Here is a 23989-nt window from a genome sequence, read left to right on the forward strand (position 1 = left end):
TGGTTCAATATCCGGCAGTTAAAGTTATGGAAGAGAAGGTACCACAGTTAGATCGCCAGTTGATCTGTGTTACGTGTATTTCAAGAAGCGTGAGAGTAGTTCATCGTCGATATATTTTGAATATTTTGAACTTTAATAGTAAAAAAAAAAAAATACCTATAGCAGATCCAGTATTGCAGAAAAGGAAGTGTACGAAAGATATCAAAAAGTTATGTTAGATATGTGTCTTTATGTCATTTTTATATGTATATATATTTACAGGCGTGAATCATACTGTGGGTCCGTTAAATCTTTGCTAAGAAGTTATTTTGTTTGATGTTGGCACGGTTGGCTATCCTTAATTGTTTTTTTCTTAGCTTGATTGGATCAGCTGCTAGTTTTTCAGCTTGGACGTTGGCATCAAGCACTGTCCAGAGCCATTCAGGGTATTCGCTGTCTTCTAATGCCACGGGTTCCTTACCGGATTTCTTGATTTGTAAGTTCAATGGAGTGCCAGCTGGACATGATGACACGATCTTGGCAGCTTGGCCAGATGCCTCGCTTTTCACTTGGTTAAATAGCACGCGAGTCACTCTCAACATTTCTCTCTTTATATAATATGAAAAATAACCGATTTGTTATGGTGGGTATGTGGTTGCCGATACCAATTCGAACCTCAACAATAAGTTTTGGCAAGTTTGTCCTGCCTTGCGGCTATCAAAGTTCATGATCATTTACAGTCCAATTTGAATTTCTATGGTACAAAATGTTGATTTTATCGAAATTTTTCATTCAAAAACTAAGAATTCACAAAACGCCAAGCAGGGTAATGGCGAAATCCATGACGACATTATAGAGGGACCAGGCCGCGTAGTAGCATAGTTTCGGGCTAAACACGGACCAAATGAATAGGTGGTACCTTAGTGCAATGCACGCTATCATTAGACATGTTCCGGTGATATAGTAATGCTGCAAGCGTAGTGTCTTCTGTTTGTAGCTTTGAGGAATTAGTGAGAGAGCCCAGTAGATGGATGGTGCGTAGTTAGACAAGAACATTAATACACCAACAACGTATATGTTATAGTTGCTACTAACACCATTGTATGCATTAGTTAGATTGACAGTTGCAATGGAGTTCGTACCACCAAATTGGAAAAAAGTGAGGTTTTGTAGACATAATGAGAAAATTGGTGTGATGTCCGGTGTGACGCTAGTCAGTATTTCAAATATTAGAAACAATGGGATATTTGCAGATGAAGTTTGGAGCAACAAGACGAATTTTATAACACTCAGTAGTTTGTTTAACATATTGGTGCTTTTATTCAAGGCGTATTTCATGAAAAGAAGGATTATAATAGATACACCACATATTTGGAAGAAAATCCGAGCGATAGGCACTAAACATTGTGAAATATCTGATTCTGTAGCATTTTCATTAGCTAGATACATGGCGCATGATCTAAGTGCGAATGTGTATAGACCGCTTGGGACTTTATCCCCGTTAACAATAGCAAAGCATATTTTGTAAGTTATCGAGGACAAGGCCAAAAAGGACACGGAGAGTAATGATACCATTTTCTCTGATTCGTCTTTGTTTCTCAAAAATGGGAAACCCACGGACAAGAAAGTCACTACATTTAACCACCATAGGACTGATGTATGTGATTTTAAAAGAGTGTGTAGAACATTGTCGTATATATATTTTTGGCCACTATTGTTCCAACCACGAATCAGCCTTAATCCAGATAGCACAACCAGTTTTTTCCCGTTCGATATTTGCATCAGTAGAAGTACGGATATCGTGATCCACCACCATATTTGATGTTCTTCTTCAATAAAACTACTTGCAAACATGCTTATTCCTAATAGCACCGAAGTACCAACATGTTCAATATATTCCTGACTTAGTTGGAAATTCCATACCGTGACTATGAGCGTTCCAATTATCATGAGAGTAGTACCATAAGTTAAGAAAGTGTAATTGTAATTTGTAGCAGCCATTGCTAAAGAAGATTGAATTTCCCTCATCTCCTCCAACAGAGTTCCTGCACTTTTCTTCTCGAGTTGTGCTTCATAGCCTGGTTTCAACTTAGTTAACTGTAGATAATTATCTTGCACTTTAATCGCTGCTAACTTGGATGGAAGCAATTGCAGGAGCTCATCAATTATAACACCCATACTATTCTTAGGAATTGGAAGATTGAAAAGCATACTCAACGTTGGAACAATATCGATTTGTTCTACTTCTTTCAAGTACTTGTAGTCTGGATGAGCATCTTCAACGGGCACATTAGAGGATTGCTGAATATCAGAGCTTTGATACTTTTTTAACCTTTTAGACAAGAACGCTAGGGCAGCACTTGTTTCACCAGAAGAAGACCCTCCGTGGTTTCCCAAATCATTCATGCCATGATCTCCAAGAACAACCATCAGAGTATCCCCGTCAATTTTTTCATATATTTGTTTGATCACAGAATCCATTTCCCGATGCTTCGATGGCATGAAATGGGACTTAGAACCACCTTTGTGACCAATATGATCGAGACCTAAATAATGCAAAATCAGTACGTCCCAATTCTTTTGATGCTCCATTTGATAAGGCACATGTCTGGTAACGTTAAAGTCCACTTCTTCGAAATCACTGACAAAGAAGGAGTTAGTACCGTCATACTCTGAGAAGAACTCTAACGGAAACAATTTTAACCATGTGTCATCGCCAAAGAAATTCATCTTGTAGTGGTGCGTGTGAAATTGCTTCAGTAGCGAGTCTTGTTCTTTTAGGTTTGATGATGTATCATCTTCAGCAACATTTAGAATAGCATCCAAGAAATTCGGAGCAGATCCCGTCGTTATCCCCTTCAATCTCGGCAGAGTTACAGTTGGCGGATTTGAATAAGCTGTGTAGCCCCAGGCCTCGCCTGAGTTCAATAGTCCATGTAAAAATTCGAAGTCTGAAGAATCTTTCTGGAACAAGAAATCACTCCGCAGAGCATCAATTACAACCAACACTAGTTTCTTGAACACGGGTTTAGAGGCCAGTTGTACCTCCGGATTCACAATGAATTTAGAATCATTCTTCAAAACAACCTTTTGCGGAAAGAATCCTCCACAGAAGAGAAATACAGCAACCAATTGCAAAGTGGCCAGCACATAGTATAATTTTCTACCCATGATGGATTCAGCTGTGTGATTCAATTCACCTTGTCACTACTAACCAGTTTGTTAGAACAACTCAACGCTATTCCCATCCAACGCTGAAATGTATTGATGTTTACGTTACGTCTTTAGAGATTTTTCATGTTGAGAGAGATGAAAGAAAGGTAATTGAAGGAATTTTAGAAGAACAGTAACAAAACAAACAAGTGAATGAATAGGTGTCCGATGTAGTGCGGAATAATCATATTTCATATATACATAGCAATAATAAAAGGAAATGACCGAATATTTAATACGGAGTATAGAGGTAGATTTGTTAAGGATAATGCAATGATCTATATATCTAAATACTAAAGTAAAACCGTAAACCCAAGTGCATATGCAAAAATGTTCTTCATCACAGTGAATCTACTGTAACAATTGGTCTCTGTAATGAGGTTGGTTATTAACGAACTTGGCAGCTCTTTTATCGTCTCTTTTCTTGTCTTTGACTTCTGTTTGCCAAGTAGTCTTTTGTACTTGTTGTTGTTGTCTATCGAAAATGGTAGCGAAGTGTCTGGTGTCTGCAGCAACGATAGTACCTTGGCCCTCACTAAGTTCACGCTCAGGTTTAAGATTTTGTCTGTAATACCGTTGTAAGGTTCTGTGACCAACCTTCACACCAGTAGGTAGATGTAATTCGACACCGTCGTTGTATAGTATATGTTCAGGTAATTCTTCTTCTTCTTCATCATCTTCCTTTTTATCATTCTCAATATCACCGTCGTCATCTTCATCAACATCCACCCACTGGGATTCATCCTCGTTGACGGCTTTATCTAACTCTTCATAGGTACTCGAAAAATCATAAAACTCTGATATTTCCAACTTTTCAGCTTCCGTTTCGTATGGAATACGGCAATGCTTTTTCGATAGCATATGAGCTCTGACCGCTTCTAAGGACCTACCTTGGTAAGAACAGCAGAAACACATATTACCCAAACCAATCTTTTCCGAAAAGTATTTGAAAAGACCACTTTTATCAACTAAATATTTCTGTTCTGGAATATAGAAACCATGGTCTCTGAACATATGATCCAAATTTTCTTCAAAAGTTTTATACTTCTTACCGGTAAATAGACACTCAGTTTCTGGAATTTCAACTCTGTTATGAAGCTTTTCAGCCATTAACTTCTCAGCAAGTTGATCGGGGGTCATTTCTTCTTCTGGAATCTCTTCTGCTTTGGATTTGGCAACTTCGTCCTTCTGTTCTGCTTCTACTTGCACCTCAGGATCATCTGATGCTTTATTAACAGGAGTACTATCTTGCATGTTCTTCAACATAGACTCCTTAGCGAGCTGCAATAGTTGCTGCTTCTTGGCTAGTAACTTCTCCTTTTCTAACCTACGCATCTCCTTCTTCGTCATCTGTTTAACTTTATCCTTCTTATGCTTGTTCTCTTCTTCTTCCTTCTCTACACGAGCATTAGCAACCTTTTCACTAAAAGTAGCTTCATCTATGGATGGCAAACCAGCGACTCTTCTCTTCAAATTGTATCTGTGCCAGTCCGACTTCATGTGCTCTCTTTGGCCAACCGCAGTGTCAAACACAACACCGCAAGTGTTACAAGTATATCCAGCCATATCTTTGTCCTTTACCTTAGTTCGTGTAGGTTTATTTCTCCCGCTCCGTCGATACTAAACAAAGCAAACTAATATTTAATAATGTTGCTCCAAGAAGTACAAAAATAACAAGGCTGTTAATTACTGTTTCTCATCACTAGCCACCTGAACCTATTCGATGAGATGAGATGAGATGAGCTTCTATAAAATTTTCAAACATTCACGCACTAAAAAAAAAAGAAAGATTCCGGCGATGACTATGGGTAAACTGTCCCCAATAGGACGCCAATGATGTAAATAAAGACTACTCGATTCGATCCACTGGCTTTGTTCTATGTGAGTCGTTTGGGAATATATTTCATACTTAGATATCTAGCTCTCTCAGGGTATATAGTAACACACTACTTAGTATCTTTATTCCTTTTCCATTGATAGATTTGGAATTTGCAAATCAACATGTAGATAGGCACGATGGTAATGTTCAACAAGGCACCTAGGATCCATGAAAACACGAACATGAATTGGCTGGTGCTATGTTTGTTTAAACCTTGATCGCACGCCATCAATAGCCAACCAATAGAATCTGTGGTAATATCATCAAGCCCCCATTTCAATGACGAGATGATCTTGTCACGACATTGGGCAGCGGTCACTGGATTACTGGGTCCCTCAATTTCTTTTGTAATTGCAGGTTTAGTTATATTTTCTAGATCAAAGCCCTCACTTTGGAAATTACCTGGGTACACACAGGTGATTCTTGTACTTGAATGTTCCTGTCTCAAGATTGCAACCAAAGATCTTATACTCTGTTTCAAAGGAGCATACTGAGCGTATCCAATGAAAGGAAAGAACGCTACCTCGGAGGAAAAGAACAGAAGATGGGGCACATCATGCTTTAAAGAAACATGGGCCAAATTCACGGCGGTGGAATAATTTGTTGTGATACCGTTTTGTAATTCTTCCGGTGTCAAATCTAAGAACAGTTTTGGGATTGACCCCCCAGCACACATGTACACCTGTGATGGAACCAATTCACTCTTGACCAGTAGCTTGAACATCAATGCTACTTTGTCGTATGATGACGTATCACAGCTGTGATATATCAATTTTGTTTCATTTCTATTGGTATCGTTGACATATCGGTCCAAAGAAACACCATCAACGCCAATTCTCTCACAAGCCTTTACCAGCTTGCTCTGAGACCTGGACACAATGATAACCTTATTAGTATTCGAACCTGGTCCATCATCGTCTTGCACAAACCGTTTCGCAAAAGATTCGCCAAGCCCCTGTGACCCACCACTAATCAAAATCACCTGGCCGTTACAATTGAATCCTTTCATTACTATAAATAATTATTGAAATATACTGATTCACAAAAAATCGATTTGTATATACAGGGCGGGGAAGTGGACAAAATGATAGACGAAGGAAGCTGGATCCACTAGACTTCTACGATCCTACCTCTTTGATAATCCTCTTTGAAAACTTAATTCATTATAGATTTCCTTCTAAAGCTGGTGAAAAAAAATCATGTTGAAACCTTTGCGTAAAAAGAGGTAGAGTAAACTAAGTGCAGATTATTTTTGAGCACGACGGATTTTCTCGAGCTCGTACTCCTTCTTCAACTGTTCTAGTTCTTTTTCGTCAATAGGAGGAATAGGAACATCTGCAAAATCACTATCTTTGTTCAACATCTTGTATGTATATGTGTATATCGTACCAGTAACACCAAGAAGTATAACTAATCCCATTAGGTTCTTCTTGAAGAATGGCTGTCTGGCACGGATCATTGCCGGAGTCATCTTCCATGTCTTGTGGTCTTGGTATGGACTAGGTTCTAACATTTCTTTACTTTATCTGCCTGTGGTATGCTGGTGGTCTGCTGGGGTTGTCTCAGGCTCTTCACAGATCAAATGCTGTAGTTTCCCTGATTCTCTTACGTTTTATATCTTTAAGATTTTCAACTTTTGAAAAGTTTCTTAGTGAAAAAGAGCTAAAGAGCCAATTTATTTCTCATTTCGAAGTGATGAAGAGAATGGACAATGGAAGTTTCGCAGGTAAAACGACATGCCTGGTAAGCTTTCTACTCTAATAAAGTACATTTTTATATACCGCAGATACTGCTATAATTGGCTATTTGCTTGAAGTGAGGAAAACAGATCTTTTTAGAGTTATATCGGTTCAGTTTCCCCTTCTCATCGCATATTTTACCAGTACTTAGTTCTTTTTTCTTTAACTTTTAAGAAAAAAATTTTCGAATTTAATGATTTAGATACTATGCAAGTAGCGAAGCTACATTAATTTAGGTAGAAGTTAGTCACTGTTGTTAGGCTATTTTTTACTCCGAGAGATCCAACTAATTTAAATATGACTAGAGGTCTAGCCAGGCATTTGTCCAGAACCAAGCCACATAGGGATGCGTTGATCAGAAATATGGCAACACAGTTGTTGCAACATGGCACAATTTCGTCAACAACACCGAAATTAAAGGAAACACAACGTTACGTCGAAAGAATCATTACCATTGCCAAGAACGGTATACAGAATGGTAACCCTTCGAGCAGCGTACCTGAATTACAAAGTAGACTTTATTTATCCGGTGACAATTCGAAACTTTTGAAAAAACTGTTCGATGAAATTGCTCCAAGGTACACCGCCAGAAACGGTGGGTACACTCGTGTGATGAAGTTGGAGCCAAGACTTGGCGATAGAGCTCCTCAAGCGATCTTGGAACTTGTGGATGCTCCAGTACAGAACGAAGACGGTCAACTATTGAAAGGGAATTTGAAACTATGGTTGTTGACCAAAACTTGTATGCAACAAATAGAAGATGCTGGACAACTAGCTCCAAAAACGGTGCAAAACTTAAAGAAAATGGTGCACAACAAGACTCTAGACCAATTGCTACATGAAATCGGTGTTATCAGAAAATATATTCTTGAATCACAACAACAGAACAGTACCACTGAAGTATCAGAATTGCCAGAGTTTGACGAAACATTACAACAACAATTTTTAGCTGCTGTGAAGGATCAAATACAAAATCACACAGCAGAAAAGAAGCAACCTGATGGATATGTTTTCAGAGAAAGACCTACCCAAGGTTAAATAGTTTTCCTTCTAAAATTCATCCGATTTTGTTTATGTACTGTTAAACAGTGTGTAACCTATAAAACCTGTAAATATCACGTGACTTTGATAAGTTGACTGGCAGAGGCTTCGGATTACTTTCACAGGTAACCAAGGCAAACCAGGAAAAGATGTCCTTTGGAGAAAACAAGATTGCTTAACTTTTTTACAAACCACATAGTTCTTTATAGCTTCAATTAATCACGAATAGCTTCTCCAGTTTGAAAACCGCTCTGATCTTCTGACCACTAGCTTTTATTCATATCAATTGATATCTTGGGAACTCTTACAAGAAACTTCACCGGCTGAATCTTTCACCTAGCGTTAAATGTCGCAATTTATTCGTCGCTTGCACGTTCCTCCATTGGCAAATAAAGGTTTCACCGATGCAATCGGTAGTACCCCATTGATCAAGATACAGAGACTATCCAAAGAATTGGGAAGAAATATCTATGGTAAGTCCGAACTACAGAACCCCGGTGGATCTGTGAAGGACCGTGCTGCCCTGTATTTGATTGAAGATGCAGAAAAGAAAGGGTTGATAGATCCAAGCAGACCTGTCACTGTGGTCGAAGGTAGTGCAGGAAACACTGCTATTGGATTAGCTCATATCTGTAAAGCAAAAGGTTACAACGCTGTCTTCTATATGCCTGATACCCAATCTGAAGCAAAGATCAACTTATTGAAATGGCTTGGTGCAGAAGTGTATCCTGTTCCTGTTTGCCCCATCACAGATCCTTTAAACTTTAATAATAGAGCTAGAGACCACGCCAAAAGATTGGATAACGCAGTATGGACAGATCAATTTGACAATCAATCGAACTGGAAAGCCCATTATCACACCACGGCTCCTGAAATTCTACAACAAATAGAAGAAGCAGGCATGATGTTGGATGCCTTTACTTGTTCTACCGGTACTGGTGGTACATATACCGGTGTTGCCAAATTTCTGAAAGAAGCCACGAATGGCAACTGTAAATTAGTCGTAGCTGATCCTCCTGGATCCGTCATTTACTCTTATATCAAAACCCGTGAATTGAAAAGGGAAGGTGGGTCCTTCACCGAAGGTATTGGCCAGGGAAGAATCACTGAAAATATGAGACAAAGTGTCGATATAACTGATGATGCTGTGTTTATTCCAGATGAAGAATCAATTATCATGCTTTTCAGACTATTGGATGAAGAAGGTCTTTTCGTTGGTGGTACCACAGCACTAAACGTTGTCGCTGCTGCTAAAGTTGCACAAACACTACCTGAAGGCAGCAATGTGGCTACCATTCTATGTGACTCGGGTCATAAATATGCTGACAGGGTCTTCTCTAAGTCATGGCTACAAAGTAAAAAGCTTTATGATGTTTTGCCAGACCACTTGAAAAAATATGCCTCATTAGAATGAAACCTTTAGATCGAAGAGACTCTCTTAGTATTCTATGTTGGTTTGAATAAAAGTTAAATAGTTGAGGATTAATCACTATCAAAGCAATAATTAACATTTATATATAGTTACTATTCAATTGAGAAATGCAACGACAAATCATATTCCAATCCCAAGTGACATCCGGATCATGGGATTCATAGAGCTCTTGCCATTTTAACAATTCATAGACAAACATTAAACTGGGCTGAATGATAATATTCAATCTTCTTACTCTAACATAAAGATAAGCTTTCAATAATCCACAGTCCAACCTTTTCATACATTCGGCAATGCAAACCGTTGCACTACGAGAAACACCGACCATACAATGCACAAACACTGCTTCATTTTTCCGATAACATTGATCGATAAAATCAAGCACCATATCCAATTGATGAAGCATAGGATCCATTCCGTTATCACCAAGGTTGTCAATATGACACACTCTAAATCCATCTTGTTCAGTAATATTGATGACCGATGCTGCTTGAGAATTAGCGGTAGGTAAAACATTAAACGAATTGCTCCGTTTTCTCTCCATATTTCTTGCTGGTAATGTAATCTCTTCATTAACAGTATTAGATCTTGGTCTACACCACGAAACGGATTCTCCAACGGAGATGATATTTCTTATTCCTAATTCTTTTAACATTTCAGGGCATTGTGCATGTTTAAGGGACCCCAGATATAAATGGGGAAGGATCCTTGACGGTAAAGGACCTTTGCATTTCAAGAACGGTGAATCAGTTGGTGGTTTTATGAAGAATATTTTACTGAAAGTATCCGCATCTATAGTCAATGGTAGCTTTGGATCGGTCGTTTCATTTCTCATGGGAGAATACTGTCTTAATAGTGTCTCTAGATGTGATAAAACCTGAATGTCAATCAAGAACAGGAAGAATGGCCTGTCATATTTTTTATGCAAATCGAATATCACTTCATCTAAGGATTTGTCGAGTTTAAAGATCAAATATGCAACGAGTAGGAATGATGTCTCTGTGTATCCATCTGGCGAGAAGACTAATTTGTTTTGCGGGTAGAATTCTAACAAATGGCAAACGTTTAAAATTGTTTGAATGGAATCTAAGTTTAAATTTCCCAGTCCGATAGAGCCGGAACTAGGAAAACTCAACCAGACGGGAGTATCCACAGGATGTTTGATTAACTCTGAAATTTTCTCCAAAGACGGCAGTTGAGCGTTTTCAAAGCAATTGATAAACAAACGCCAATCATTAGTCTTTGAAGGAATATTGAATAAGGCATTGTCATTCAAATCAGTGGCATTTACAACAGAATTTGATGGTTCATAGTATGTAGTCGGAGTTTCTAGCGTGTCATTTTCCGTAAATTTACCAATTTTCCAAATTTCGGCATCAGTTGAATTCCCACACCATATATTTTCCACTTTGGTCGCGCTGCTCATCTTGCTCACCTCCAATCTCTCGGTATAGTACATATCACGATCCCAGTTTTTGAACGTAGCTAGATCAAAATCTGAACAGAGGCCTTTTTTGGTTTGCAAAGATGACAATAGTATTGGCGGAGTTCCCCAAAGTTTATCCTGGATCTCCCCACGTAGAATTTTGAATTGGCATTCCGGTAACTTGGCCAATCTTCGGGCCCATTTTAAAACATTAATTAGACGATCGCAACAACAGGAGTCTGTTACGCAATACACGATACAATGTTTAGTTAGGTGAAACTGCAAAGATGGTTGTAAATCGAATCGACGGAACGTACGAGGCTGCTTCCATTTCTGATAATTATTTCTCACGCAATTGTTGTCGCTATTGTAAACGGAGTGAAATGGGTCCGTTTTTAATAAGGGCATCGCTTCAAACAACGAACAATCCTCAATCAACTGCAAAACATCTTCCTCTGACACACCTTCTAGCGATTTGAGTAGATCTTTCACTACTGTATCTATTGTTGTTTCTTTGCCTATTGGCAACAAGATATCGAATACTTCTAAAGAGGATTTCAAAAGGCCAGAATTCTCGATATACTTATTATCTCTTATGTTGGATCTTATCACAGAGACCACAAACCTATCAAAGTCTGAATGATACGGTTCATCCACATACCGCTGAGGTAAAACTTCCTGAGTATCTCCATGTAACCAGGGGAACATTACCGATGCATCTGGTAACGGACTTTTCCATTGATTATTCAAAAGCTGCCAAACTTCTTCAGAAAAGATTGTATCTTTCCCTCTTTTAAATGGCATTTGGGATAAGCTCTCGCTCTGTCGCTTCGAAGTAATCTCCGGTATCTGATCAACTTGCATCCTGTAGATAGATCTCTCCAATTCCAACAAAACGTAGAGAGCGCTCCAAATACACGTTGCCCTACTAGCTCTATCTTAGAAGATACTTTTTTCCTATGACCTGGCGTTCAGGTAAATAGTGCACACCGATCTCTTCGAATAGGCTGCAATGGCACCTTATCAGAGACTATTACCAGCTCACGACGGTAGCCTATTCCGTTTGTTCTCCAGCCAACATTGTGAGTTCTTGTCAAAACTAGGATTGACAAGGAATTTCTGAGATTAGGGTGGGGTTATTGGTACTGACAGAAAGTAAAGAAGGAAAATAACCGATATTGTATGTGGTGTTAGGGTGTGTTGTCAATGATATTCCATTAACCTATGTTCTACCACCGTTTTGGAGTCGTGACCCCATTATCATCTGCCCGGTAGAGTGTACTATTCTCTGGTTGACTTAATGAGCCGGAATACCCTCTTTGGTAAATGTTTTGCTCATGGACACATTATCTGCTTTGAAAAGTCATTATGCACATAAAACACGAAACACTTTGAAAAAGGCTACAATCTAAGCTTCAAAAGCGATGTGCTGGATAAGAAGAAGGAGACAATAGCAGCCATAAACGATACAATAACCACAATTTACTTAAGATGGATGAATATAAAAGTAAACTACCGAGAATTCCTATTTCTAAGTGCAAGAAGATCGCCAGGACAGATCCAGAGTACATTTTGACCAGTCAAGCGGCTTTTGCAGCTACCGCATTCACCACAGAATTGTTCATCCAGATGCTAGCAGAGGAGACCTGTTCTCTAGCTCAGATACACAAGCAAACCAAAACTTTGAGATTGAACTATGAAGACCTATCTACCGCTATCCGCAACCTGGATAAGTTTCAATTCTTGTCAGATGTCGTTCCGCAAACTGAGAATCTGGCCTCTCTGGTGAGAGAAAACAAAGTCAGATACACTATTGTAAATCCTAGCCCGGAAATAGATATAGAAAGTGAAGATGAAGTTGATGAAGCTAATGAACCTGAAGTTGGTGAACCTGAAGTTGATGAAGCCGAAGTTGAAGCTGAAGTTGAAGCTGAAGCAGCTGAACCCGAAACTCATACCCTTGATGAACCTCGACCAGAATCATCGTCCTGAACATCGGTTCTCGAAATTTCTCTACTCCCCAAAACCATGTTTCTGACCCCGAAAAATGCACTCCGAGTTGCGCCCAAAAAATTCTGGAAAACATATATATACAATCAGAGCAAGACCCCAATATTATATATATGAATACGTGAATGTCCTTGAGTTAGAATGAAATGGTCGCATCAGTATAGATGTGGTTATTTTGTTCCAAGACTATCAGGATTTTTGAAGACTATTGAAATATAGTTACTATAGTTGGTTCATCGGAGGATCAATAATACCTAAGATCAAATAAAAAAGGAACAAGAGCGAGATTATAATGGGTTTATATCGTGGATCCGACGATAAAGATTACAAGGGAGAAAACGAATCTGTCGCCTTTCCAGGCGAGGTTTGGGAAGGATTGCTATCCAGTGGTGTAGTGCATGATGTGTTACAGGGTCTTGGATTCCCTGGTGGATGGGCATGGAATATCGATAAATTGGTCGATGATGTGAATAACGGAATCACTACCAGGACAAAGACTCCCAGCGTAGAACAATTTTCGAAATGTAACGAGTTGAAGGGTGTTTCTGTGTGGGATACAAGAGGCCTTTGGAGATGTCTTTTCCCCCAGTCGGTAGTTCAGAATGGTGGTCTCTCGAGAGAGGCCGTTGAAGCTGACAAAGACCATAAGCTAGGTCTTTTCTTCCCTGAGTATTCTGGGTTTTTGTCGTGGAGAGCTCACATGATGGCATTGGCGAAGCAGAAGAGGAAAGAGGAAAGAGAGATATATTCCTTGTCTACTCCAGAAGACGTCATGCTGAACCAAGTCGACTCGTTGGGAAAGAATGTGGTAGGAACTTCGTCTTATTCGACGTACAAGGCAACACCAGAGGGTAAAGAAAGAATCAAAGAAGAGAAAACTTACTATGAGGACGGTACAGTCCTGGTGAAAACTAAGAAGAAGATTTATCCCCACGATGGGGAACCAAGAGTGGAATCTTCTGAAAAGTTGCTAAATACCGATGAATCGTCCTAAAAAAGTACTGTAAATAGAACAATTTGAAGTAATACATTGTATGCACACATTTATATTTCTTATGTAATGCCAGAATTCATGTGACCATGACCACCTGCAATGCTCTGCCTCAAGAACGCCAGAATTACCTTCCTCGAGGTGGTATAAATTCCGTTATAGCTCTCCTTTACTGGTTCGGTGACAATTTTCCTTTTTGAGAAAATACTGGCCGGCATTATCAATGCAGGCTCTTTTTCACTATACGAACCTTGGTTATGGTTTAGGGAACCTGTAGTGGTTGTAATAATGATTGGGGTGGAGCGGAGTACTTTCTGACTGTATTACTATCGTTGCCGTTGCATTAGATAAGGATACACCACATCGATAAGATGCATCATGAAATTTCATTCGGCTTGGAGCAATATATAAATGGAGGCGATGATGGTATGACATATTCTTACTCGTTGAAGCAAACAAGTGCGTGAAGTACTCTTTGCGATCTGTATAAGGAAAGATCTATCCTCACCAAGGTCAAAGCAAACCTATTCCTCTAAACATGTTAAAAGGTGGTGAAACTGCTCAAAGCTCTTCAGTCTGGTTGAAAAGTGCACTGGTGGCCTCTGTTTTACTACTTACCGGATTCAAGATCTTCTCTCAATTGGAAACTTCGAATGACGTCGTTACCAATGTGCAGGAGTTTATTCCCTATTGTAGAGATAATTATGAGCCGTTGGCACCAAAAGTTAGTTCAAAATTCTTGAACAAGATAGACAAAATCTTGAACAACAAAGAGTTCAAAGATGACGTCGCAGCAAAGCTCTCTGGTGCAGTCCAAATTCCAACAGTGATTGGTGATGTTTTCCCTAATCCTAAGGACGACCTGGAATTTTATTCTGAGTTCTTCAAGCTACACGATTACTTGGAGAAAACCTTCCCTCTTGTTCACAAGCATTTCAAGAAGGAAAAGGTCAACGAAGTCGGATTGTTGTACACCTGGGAGGGTTCTGATTCATCGCTAAAGCCTGTGTTATTTATGGCTCATCAGGATGAGGTTTTAGTTAATCCAGAAACTGTTGGCGATTGGAAACATCCTCCATTTTCAGGCTACTACGATGGAGAAAGTGTTTGGGGCCGTGGTTCAGCAGATTGTAAGACTACCTTGATTGGTGAATTAGTGGCAATGGAAGAGTTGTTGAGAGACGGCTTCCAACCTCAGCGAACAATCATCTTGCTGTTCGGTTTTGATGAAGAAAGTGGTGGTGAGATTGGTGCTCGTACTTTGTCTCAGTTCGTGGAAGAAAGATATGGTACTGATAGCATATTCACCATTATGGATGAAGGGGCCGGTGTTGTTGAAGTGGAGTCAGGACTATATGCAGCTGTTCCAATTACTCAGGAAAGAGGATTTGGTAACATTGAAATCACAATTTCAGGTCCAGGCGGACATTCCTCTGTACCACCAAAGCATACGAATGTTGGTATTTTAAGTGAACTAGTATACACGCTGGAAAATAACTCATTTGATTACGTGATTGAAGACACGCATCCGTTTTTATCCTATTACCAATGTGTTGCTGAGTTTTCTAATAAGATAGATCCTGGCTTCCGTCACATAATTAAGAAAGCAGCCACTTCATACAAATACAGACTGGAATTTGTAAAAGCATTGGAAGTATTTGATCCTTTATCAGCTTTAACGTTCAAAACCACCGAGTCTATTGACATGTTCCATTCAGGTGTCAAGGTAAATGCACTACCAGAAACTGGTTCTCTGGAGATCAACTACCGTATTGGCATGCACTCAAACGCAAAAGAGGTGTTGGAAAGAACTGCTGGCATTACCAATAAAATTGCTCAAAACCATGGATACAACTTGACCATTGACGGTGATCGGGTCATTTATTCCGATCCTCAGAATGTGGGTACTTTGAACTTGAAAATGTACACCTACAAAGATCCTTCTCCAAGATCTCCAAGTTATCAAGATAACGATAAAGTCTGGGATCTTTTCGCAGGAACTATCAGGGATTACTTTGAAAATCGTGTGTTATCAAAAGATGAGCCATCCAAGTTATTCATTACTACAGGCACCATGACTGCAAACACTGATACTAGACATCTATGGAATCTGACTTCTCATATCTATAGATTCCAAGGTGCGATATTCCCTATTGAATTGTTCGACATTGTTCATTCCGTGAATGAACACTCACCAGTTGCTAATGTCCTACAACTTGCAGGCTTTATCTACCAGTATGTACTAAATGCTGATGGTGCTGATGTTGGTTTCTAATAACTGTAGAAATTAAATAACAAACAATATAAACATGAACTAACTATCCTTAGAATATGTTAAACCGTAATATTCAAAATTGTAGTTATCCTATGCAGAACTGTCGCTCTGGTGGATTGGTTACTGTCTGGTCTCCATTCTATATCTGTCGTATATTCGGGTAACATTGTTGTCCGGGTGACATTATTTTCTTGTTTGATTTTTTACTTTTCAACAATCAAACAAAACCTGTCAAAGCATAGAGAATATAAGCTTGGAAGAGTAGAACTACCTGTGAAATACAGCCTAGATAGAGGGGGTAACCTTTGTTTTCCTGTTGTATCAGAGGGCAGAACTTCTGGGTGGGAGATAAATTTATAGAGAATGTCAAGGCAGGAGCTTATCGCAAAAATTCGTTATGAAAACGAGCTACCAGCTCCGCTTTTACCACCGAAGTTAATCAAATACCAAGCTTCGCCTGATGAAGACGTAAGTTCCAGCAAACTTTTGACTTCATTGTACACTAAGACCAATGTTACACCATTAATTGATTTAGACCATGATTTGGGGATGCCTCTCGATCTTTTGACGATTCCCGGTGTATTAAACCAACAAAACGTAGGTGGATTGTTTGGGTACGATAATATTAAGTTGAAGCAAGAAGATAGAGTCTTATTGAGAGATCCAGGAATGGATAAAGTGGTACAGAGTGACTTATCGAAGGTTACCTTCTTGAGAAGAACTGAATATGTCATTAGCACCAACATGTCGAAGGCTGACAAGGTGAAAAGAACTCGTTCTGCATTGCAAAATGAAGAAACATTGACTCCAGAACAAGTCTTGGAAAAAGTGGAATCTACATTCAATCACAGAACTGACGACCTTGAAAAATTGCGTCATCCAATTAAAAAGAAGGTGAAAGCTGTTAACTCTTGGAACCTTTTACCAGATACTGTTTCGATGGATCAAGGTTACTTTACTGTCAAATTTGTTGGTTCCGCTGCTCTTGATGGTAAAGAAAAGGAAAAATACGACATGAGCACTGCGTTACTCAGACCCGTTGAACTTGAAGAAGACGAATGGATCAGTGCTTACTCTACAGAAAAAGAAAGTTCTACCAAGCTAAGTGAAAACTTGGAACAGCAAATAGATGAGATTTCTCACGACGACTCCATTTACAAATTTAAAAGGTTCAGAGATTTCGACATGAAACAAATTGAACCAGAAACTCAATCAAGCGATTTAGCTCTAAGGTATGATAACGACAAGCGTACCGTTTACTATAAACCTCTGCGCTCTAGATTAGAGTTGAGAAGAAGAAGAGTCAACGATGTGATAAGGCCTTTAGTCAGAGAACACAACTGGGATCAAATTAACGTCAGATTAAGAGCCCCAACTACCAAAGAAACTAAAGTAAGGGACGCTATCAGGATGAGATACGATCCAATTGATTTCCCAGCGCTTGATGACGATGAGGAGGAAGAAGAGGCTGAAGATAATGAGGATAGAGACTCTCAAAATGGAGAGGATTCTCAAAACCAGGGACTCGCTTCTACTGAAAATGTAAAACCGACTGCATCTGACGAGGTTAAAGAAGAGTCTGTTCAATCAGCCACTAATGAATTAGCCTCTCAAAAGGATGAAGATATTAAACCGGAATCACCTGTATAGTTTACCTCTGGAGGTAGAAATACGGTGGGCCCTGGTCAACCTTCTTCCAAAAAATTGGAATAGAAAACCGGTTAATAGCTCATCCCATCAGGACATGTCTACTGCAGTACCAGATCAATGATCCGTCAGGTTCTTCTCCTGTCCCAATCAATAATTGACGTTAATATAGACGTATAGGTATATATGTAATTGTAGCATACTCATCTCCCCAGCGTAGGAAGCAAAAATGAAAAAAAAAAAAAAAGATAGTCATGATGAAGATAAAGAAAGAGTTCTGGTAGTAGGGAACCTAAGTTTTGCTCGAAACAGAAGTGGCAATCAGTACGCTCTTTTGAACTAAACCGGCAGTGCGTATCAATTGGAACAAAATGGCTTTAAAGATCAATTCTGCTATTGCCGTGTGCGGCGGTAAATTGTTGAAGTTGTCTCACTTTTCATCATGTACAGGAACAGACATGGATGTTAATTTGTATTTGCCAAAACAATATTACACTAGCATTGACGACTCAAAACTGATTCCTAGTGTCTTGTATTTATCTGGTTTAACGTGTACACCTCAAAATGCTTCGGAGAAAGCTTTCTGGCAGATTCAGGCTGATAAGTTCGGCTTTGCAGTTATTTTCCCAGACACATCTCCAAGAGGAGACGGTGTAGCTACAGACCCTGAGGGTTCATGGGATTTCGGTCTTGGTGCTGGCTTCTACGTCAATGCTACTGAACAACCATACTCCTCTCATTATAAAATGTATGACTATGTTCACAAAGAACTTCCGGAAGTTCTGGCTGAAGAATTTGGTTCCAAAGTTGATTTCTTCAAGAATATCTCAATTACGGGACACTCCATGGGCGGTTTCGGTGCCCTATCGGGATATTTGAAGAATATCAACAGATATAAGTCTTGTTCTGCCTTTGCTCCAATCGTGAACCCTAGTGCTGTTCCTTGGGGTCAAAAGGCTTTTACGGGGTATTTAGGTTCTTCCAATAAAGAAGCTTGGGATGGATACGACCCAACAAAATTGATAAAACATGTCGAGAATCTCAATGGAAATAAGATTTTAATTCATGTGGGCTCCAACGATCCATTTTTAGAAAAGCACTTGAGGCCTCATTTGCTTCAAGAAGCAGCCAAGGGTACTTTTTGGGAAGGGAAAATTGAAGTAAACTTTGAAGATGGTTTCGATCATTCTTACTACTTCATATCCACGTTTGTTCCTCAACATGCTGAGTTCCATGCTAAGCATTTGGGTTTGATTTGAATGCAAAAGAATGGTTTTACCAACAATTTGCCTGGATTGATTCAATTTTTCTCAAATACATTATACGTTAACATAATTATGTAATTATATAATTATGTATAATCATGCCATTTAAAATTCGATGAAGTGTCAATAATGCCCTGACGGTATATCTGTCCTTTGTAATCAATCCTTTATTATGATTGCACCTGATTGCCAACCACCCGCCGTGATTGCAACGCATGTTCCATCTATGTCAACCTTTGTAGGCCTCTGGACCCTAATGCTTCTCGCTCTTTCAAAAGTTCCAGCTCCACTTGAAACAATAGATTCCGGTTTTCCAAGCCCGAGACATCCACACATTTCGCTTTCCAATCCCCATGTGTACATGTCCCCAGTGTCTGATAACGCAATTCCATGGTAGTCACCAAAAGATAAAGAGATGATTTTCACATTTGGTGTGATTTCAATCTTGGTTAAAGTGTTATGAGCAACTTCGCTGTCTTTAATTTCCACGGTATAGCATGTATCACTTGTGAATATTGCTAATGTGTTATTAGACGCCTGAACCTTTACCATTTTTCCCTCAATAGGTAAATCTATGTACTTCTCTATCTCATTTGAGTATAGCCATAGCTTTTCACCCTCATTTGTAATGTAAAAGACGGCGTTATCGGATCCGCACGCAAAGTCCACTATTTTATTGGCGCCATTCACTTCTCCTGTATTGGGAATTACTTTGTAATGAGCATTAGCAAATCCATCAAACCCTACAGTTGTATCCCTTGATTTCCACACGACTAACCCCACTCCATATATAAAAATGCAGTTGCAGTTCCAACCGCAACTTATCTTCAAAATTGGATTGGTACTTCTCATTGGTAAATCATTGAATATCAGCTTTACTCCGTGGTTTACCTCTCTACCATCCCAAGAATAAAGATCATTTTTGTCATCCAACGCAAGAAAATGTGATCTACCTGAACTTACTGCGACGAACCTGACACTGTCGATCATTGATTCATCAAAATCTTTTGGATCTTTCACATTGAATATTGACTTTGGAAGCATCCGCCTCACTTGATCATTTCCTGGTAAACATTTCGAGCTAATATCACTAAGTTTCATAAGATCTGCATATATATCTTCATGCTGTTGAAAAGTTCCCGTTAAGTTTGTCGTATGGTGTGGATTTTGAATTCTTATTGGATCACCAATGGAGCCCATGACTCTGAAAGGTCCATGCACTAATGGAAAACTTCTTTCTAAAGAACGGATCGTTTCATCGATTGGTTGAAAATCGTGTTCTCCAGCAAGTGGACCAGGTCCATTATGTCCGCCATGGTATGTGGCCCCTGTTGAATATAGCTTTCCTGACTGGGTCAAGATCTGGAAGGAAAAACCACCTCCTGATATTTGAACAATTGATCTGTCATATTCACCTAATATGTTTGTTTCTTCCTCAGTATCGTCATCATCCCAGCTATTAGCTCTACCAGATATTGGTACAGAATAAAGCATCCAAGGAACTTCAACGGGTTTACAAACTCCGAATGTAATTCTTCTATCCAGCTGATTCATGGAATCTGCAGAAAGTCTACTATTAGAGCTAATTGTGTAACCAAGTCTTCCGTGCTTTATGCATCCCCAAGTGAATACTGCGCTCCGATATTTTCTGAGATTGTACAACTTGTCCCATTCAATGCCTGGGTGAGTATTCAACAATATCGTTTCGCTGCAGGTTTGAAACCTCTTTGAATTCTTCGAGATGAAAGGCTCATCATTCGTATAAGTATTCCCGAATGACTTCCTGAAGAGTTCATGCCATAGAATAGAAGAGTTAGAGTAATCTAGCAACTTGTTGAAGTATTTATTGGTGAGAGATAGATTCTTAATATCCTTTGAGGTTAAATAAGGTAATATTGTCTGGACAATATCCGGAGGCAAGCTTTCTTTTATTTCATTGGATGTTGGTGCTTCAGACTTCATTATTAGTAGTTGAATATAAAATCCTCAGCTTTTTGGATACGCTACGGCGAACTTTCAATGGTACGACCCCTGTGTTCTAGTTTACTTATCCATACTTTTATGATTCAATTCAAGGGAGCTCGGAGATATCTGAATCTTCTTTTGTTACCCGGATACATGTGGATGCCAAGAGAGATACATACCAATCAGTTGAAGAGTTATGTAAATTTGACGAAGGTTAGGCTGTCAGAACTCTGCGTTGGTATGTTCAAATATATTCATTAAGTGATGCTGTTCAATGCGGATTAGTGTGGATATATGTAATTAAATAATATCATGTTACGTGCGAAAAAAGCAAATGCAATTGATAAGATAGTGTGGATTCAGAGCCTATTGAATACTCTGGTAAGAATCTCTCTCATCTTATACCAGTTTTTCATTCTTAACTGTTCATTTGGTAGATGTGCTTTATCATTTGATTGGCCACAAGGTATTTGTACGACAGGGGCGCCCAAAGTCTTCTCAAGGTATCTAATACTTGGAATGGAACCTCCTTCTCTCACCATTAAAGGTTCTGTGTTCCATTCTTTGCCTATTTCCTCTCTTATAATTTGATAGGCACTATTCGAAGGATTTCCTAACCAAGGTTCTGCTTCATTTAATACCTTGATAGAGAGATGATTTTTGGTCTTCAATCTTGAAAAGCATGAATGCAAGTAGTCATTCAATGACTGTTTGATGACATTGAGATCTTGACCAGGAACCAATCGAATTGATATGTCAACAGAGGCAGATTGTGGAATGACTGTCGGTTCACATGGTCCACTCACCTTCATGGTGGTAACTGATAGTGATGGTTTGGTCCATTTGGCGATTAAACTATCGACTGTGACAGATTCGTGTAGCTGAGCTCTTTCCACAATTTCGATCAATTGTGCCAGTTCTTTCTCAGACAGAGGCTTTATGTTGTCGTCATAATGTGGAATCAAAATTTTCCCACCATCATCTTGTAATTTAGAAATGATGCTGATTAAATCGGCTGTAGGTTCACGATGAACACCACCATCAAACCCAGAATGTCTATTTGGTTCGTCACTAGTCACACTGACTGTTAAATTGACCATACCTCTTAGCCCATAATTCAAACAGGGAATGTTGTCATCTAACCAATAAGAATTACTTAAAATGACCCAATCAATCTTTTCTCCGAATCTATATCTATTGTCTGCAAGTGCTTCTTTGAAGCCTGCTGAACCATTCTCCTCTTGTCCTTCGATGATAAAGGTGATGTCATGATCTAGTTCACCATTTTGCACAAGTTCTGCCACCGAGTACATAGCAGCTAATAATGGACCCTTGTTATCAGATACACCTCTTCCCTTCAAAAAGCCGTTTTCACAAGTGAGTTTGAAAGGATCTGTGTTCCAATAATCCATATCTGCTGCTACCACATCATAATGTCCGTACCATACTATTTTCTTCCTTTTCTCTACATTTCTGGAGTTACCAGAGAATGCAGAATATACGATGGGATTTCCTTCATTGTGAACAGGAATTAAATCACAATTTCTTGCTCCTAGTTTATAAAATAGCTGCTGGAGGTGAGTTGCACAACGACGACCTTCAAGTAAGTGTCTTGTATCAGCTTTTCTAGAAACAGTTTGAAAATGAATAAGAGTGCTCAAATTATGAAGCATATGGTCATTATCCAAATTCGTAGCAGTCCAAGAATTATGACGGTCCTTGGCAGTAGCTTCATGACTATGGAATATCGGATCTATATCCTCTTGGCCATTATTGATTAAGTCTGTGATATTCCAAAGGATCAAGGAACCGTCATTACCACCTGTGACGAGCCTTGTATACGGATTTTTGGTACAACTTTTGCAAATTATCTCAGAGCTTAAAATACTTCCTTGATGCCCTTGCCAATGATAAACGTCATCCTGGAAGAATTTAGTAACGCCTTTTCTTTGAGAGGCGAAAATCTGATCTTGACAAACTGCCAGTGAGGTGATATCACTTGGATCATCGCTCTGTAAGGTACTTACCGATTGATTGGTGTTCAAATCCCAAATTTTCAATAAACCGTCCGTGAGTCCTACGTAGAGGAAAGGGAATTCCAGGAATTGTGTTAAAACTGGTTCATCATTATCTAATTCGGTAACCAAACAGATTTTGACCGATTGATCATCGGCTGGATCTACATGCAATGACCATAACTTGGAAACGCCATCTCCACCACCAGAAATAATGTATTGAACGTCAGGTTTCAAGTCCAGGTATATTGGTAGAGTATCTCTGTGGGACTCTAATTTGACGATGGAATATACAAATCCATTGTGCGCAAATGGTAGGATATTGGAAGATGGAACTTGTAAGGTCTGACACGCTGATTCTTCATCGTGTAGTGACAGGGATGATATTGTACTGGGTAAAGTTTCAAATGAATCTGCAAGGGGTTGTGTTGATTGTTGCTGAGGTCCCTTTGAGTCAAAAAATTTATCGAATCTTAGATGAGGCAACATGGTGTAATCTTTCTTTAAGTTGTTTTGCTTGAAAACATTGGCAACATACAACAAGGACGCATTCTGCGAGCCAAAAACAACCAAGTCTAGTTCATCAATATATGCCAATGAGAAGATATCACCGATATCCATTAACGAGTAAATAGTAACCATCTCTTTAACGGCTAAACTGTAGTCATGAGTGTTCCCACCGACTGACCAGGCTCGTACTAATGAATCAGCTCCACCACTAAACAAATACTCTTCGTTTTTGGACTTTGTCAAACACAAAACGCTAGATCTCGTGTTGGTTCCATCTAAAGCTCCTAGACGGATGGTATGAATCAAATTGTAAGTGCGTAAATCAATGCATAAAATTCTAGAATCCTGAGTACCAGCAAACAAAAGCTTCTTGCGTGGAAATGTAACGGTAGACAATATACAGAAGTCATGGCTCCATTTATGTAACTGCGATGGAGACATATTCTTCTGATTTTCGAAATGTATCGGTATGGGGGGGGGGCTTTCTTCAGTACAAAGATTTCTAATAACAGATAAGTGAGTCCCTATGTTTCAGATGCTCTCAGTACAACCCAATTCTCAATTTCAATGGTATCTGATGCAGAGAAGTATACACGAGATAC

The 23989-nt window shown here is 39.2% G+C and overlaps 15 protein-coding genes across 15 annotated transcripts; 7 read left to right on the top strand and 8 right to left on the bottom strand.

The window, feature by feature from the left end:
- Positions 1-284: 284 nt before the first annotated feature.
- Positions 285-581, bottom strand: MRPL37 (mitochondrial 54S ribosomal protein mL54; the record flags this gene model as incomplete). The annotated part of the gene is made up of 1 exon (XM_455156.1): positions 285-581. The coding sequence occupies one exon, from the start codon at positions 579-581 to the stop codon at positions 285-287; it is 297 nt and encodes a 98-aa protein (XP_455156.1).
- Positions 582-786: 205 nt separating this feature from the next.
- LAS21 (mannose-ethanolamine phosphotransferase LAS21) lies at positions 787-3150 on the bottom strand (the record flags this gene model as incomplete). Its single annotated transcript, XM_455157.1, has 1 exon — positions 787-3150. One exon carries the CDS (start codon positions 3148-3150, stop codon positions 787-789), a length of 2364 nt encoding a protein of 787 aa, XP_455157.1.
- A 393-nt stretch (positions 3151-3543) lies between these two features.
- Positions 3544-4758, bottom strand: REI1 (Rei1p; the record flags this gene model as incomplete). Its single annotated transcript, XM_455158.1, has 1 exon — positions 3544-4758. The coding sequence occupies one exon, from the start codon at positions 4756-4758 to the stop codon at positions 3544-3546; it is 1215 nt and encodes a 404-aa protein (XP_455158.1).
- A 380-nt stretch (positions 4759-5138) lies between these two features.
- TSC10 (3-dehydrosphinganine reductase) lies at positions 5139-6080 on the bottom strand (the record flags this gene model as incomplete). The annotated part of the gene is made up of 1 exon (XM_455159.1): positions 5139-6080. One exon carries the CDS (start codon positions 6078-6080, stop codon positions 5139-5141), a length of 942 nt encoding a protein of 313 aa, XP_455159.1.
- A 237-nt stretch (positions 6081-6317) lies between these two features.
- On the bottom strand, positions 6318-6584 carry COA3 (Coa3p; the record flags this gene model as incomplete). The annotated part of the gene is made up of 1 exon (XM_455160.1): positions 6318-6584. The coding sequence occupies one exon, from the start codon at positions 6582-6584 to the stop codon at positions 6318-6320; it is 267 nt and encodes an 88-aa protein (XP_455160.1).
- Positions 6585-7107: 523 nt separating this feature from the next.
- MRPL8 (mitochondrial 54S ribosomal protein bL17m) lies at positions 7108-7848 on the top strand (the record flags this gene model as incomplete). The annotated part of the gene is made up of 1 exon (XM_455161.1): positions 7108-7848. The coding sequence occupies one exon, from the start codon at positions 7108-7110 to the stop codon at positions 7846-7848; it is 741 nt and encodes a 246-aa protein (XP_455161.1).
- A 349-nt stretch (positions 7849-8197) lies between these two features.
- KLLA0_F01815g (uncharacterized protein) lies at positions 8198-9265 on the top strand (the record flags this gene model as incomplete). The annotated part of the gene is made up of 1 exon (XM_455162.1): positions 8198-9265. The coding sequence occupies one exon, from the start codon at positions 8198-8200 to the stop codon at positions 9263-9265; it is 1068 nt and encodes a 355-aa protein (XP_455162.1).
- A 97-nt stretch (positions 9266-9362) lies between these two features.
- PPS1 (tyrosine/serine/threonine protein phosphatase PPS1) lies at positions 9363-11573 on the bottom strand (the record flags this gene model as incomplete). The annotated part of the gene is made up of 1 exon (XM_455163.1): positions 9363-11573. One exon carries the CDS (start codon positions 11571-11573, stop codon positions 9363-9365), a length of 2211 nt encoding a protein of 736 aa, XP_455163.1.
- A 627-nt stretch (positions 11574-12200) lies between these two features.
- DPB3 (DNA polymerase epsilon noncatalytic subunit) lies at positions 12201-12701 on the top strand (the record flags this gene model as incomplete). The annotated part of the gene is made up of 1 exon (XM_455164.1): positions 12201-12701. One exon carries the CDS (start codon positions 12201-12203, stop codon positions 12699-12701), a length of 501 nt encoding a protein of 166 aa, XP_455164.1.
- Positions 12702-13011: 310 nt separating this feature from the next.
- MPM1 (Mpm1p) lies at positions 13012-13713 on the top strand (the record flags this gene model as incomplete). The annotated part of the gene is made up of 1 exon (XM_455165.1): positions 13012-13713. One exon carries the CDS (start codon positions 13012-13014, stop codon positions 13711-13713), a length of 702 nt encoding a protein of 233 aa, XP_455165.1.
- A 535-nt stretch (positions 13714-14248) lies between these two features.
- KLLA0_F01903g (M20 family metallopeptidase) lies at positions 14249-15985 on the top strand (the record flags this gene model as incomplete). Its single annotated transcript, XM_455166.1, has 1 exon — positions 14249-15985. One exon carries the CDS (start codon positions 14249-14251, stop codon positions 15983-15985), a length of 1737 nt encoding a protein of 578 aa, XP_455166.1.
- Positions 15986-16348: 363 nt separating this feature from the next.
- On the top strand, positions 16349-17635 carry PAF1 (Paf1p; the record flags this gene model as incomplete). Its single annotated transcript, XM_455167.1, has 1 exon — positions 16349-17635. One exon carries the CDS (start codon positions 16349-16351, stop codon positions 17633-17635), a length of 1287 nt encoding a protein of 428 aa, XP_455167.1.
- Positions 17636-18003: 368 nt separating this feature from the next.
- Positions 18004-18891, top strand: KLLA0_F01947g (S-formylglutathione hydrolase; the record flags this gene model as incomplete). The annotated part of the gene is made up of 1 exon (XM_455168.1): positions 18004-18891. One exon carries the CDS (start codon positions 18004-18006, stop codon positions 18889-18891), a length of 888 nt encoding a protein of 295 aa, XP_455168.1.
- A 165-nt stretch (positions 18892-19056) lies between these two features.
- On the bottom strand, positions 19057-20859 carry SAF1 (SCF ubiquitin ligase complex subunit SAF1; the record flags this gene model as incomplete). The annotated part of the gene is made up of 1 exon (XM_455169.1): positions 19057-20859. One exon carries the CDS (start codon positions 20857-20859, stop codon positions 19057-19059), a length of 1803 nt encoding a protein of 600 aa, XP_455169.1.
- Positions 20860-21221: 362 nt separating this feature from the next.
- DUG2 (glutamine amidotransferase subunit DUG2) lies at positions 21222-23828 on the bottom strand (the record flags this gene model as incomplete). Its single annotated transcript, XM_455170.1, has 1 exon — positions 21222-23828. One exon carries the CDS (start codon positions 23826-23828, stop codon positions 21222-21224), a length of 2607 nt encoding a protein of 868 aa, XP_455170.1.
- Between the last annotated feature and the right edge of the window lie 161 nt (positions 23829-23989).

Source organism: Kluyveromyces lactis (assembly GCF_000002515.2).
Source record: "Kluyveromyces lactis strain NRRL Y-1140 chromosome F complete sequence".
NCBI lineage: Eukaryota > Fungi > Ascomycota > Saccharomycetes > Saccharomycetales > Saccharomycetaceae > Kluyveromyces > Kluyveromyces lactis.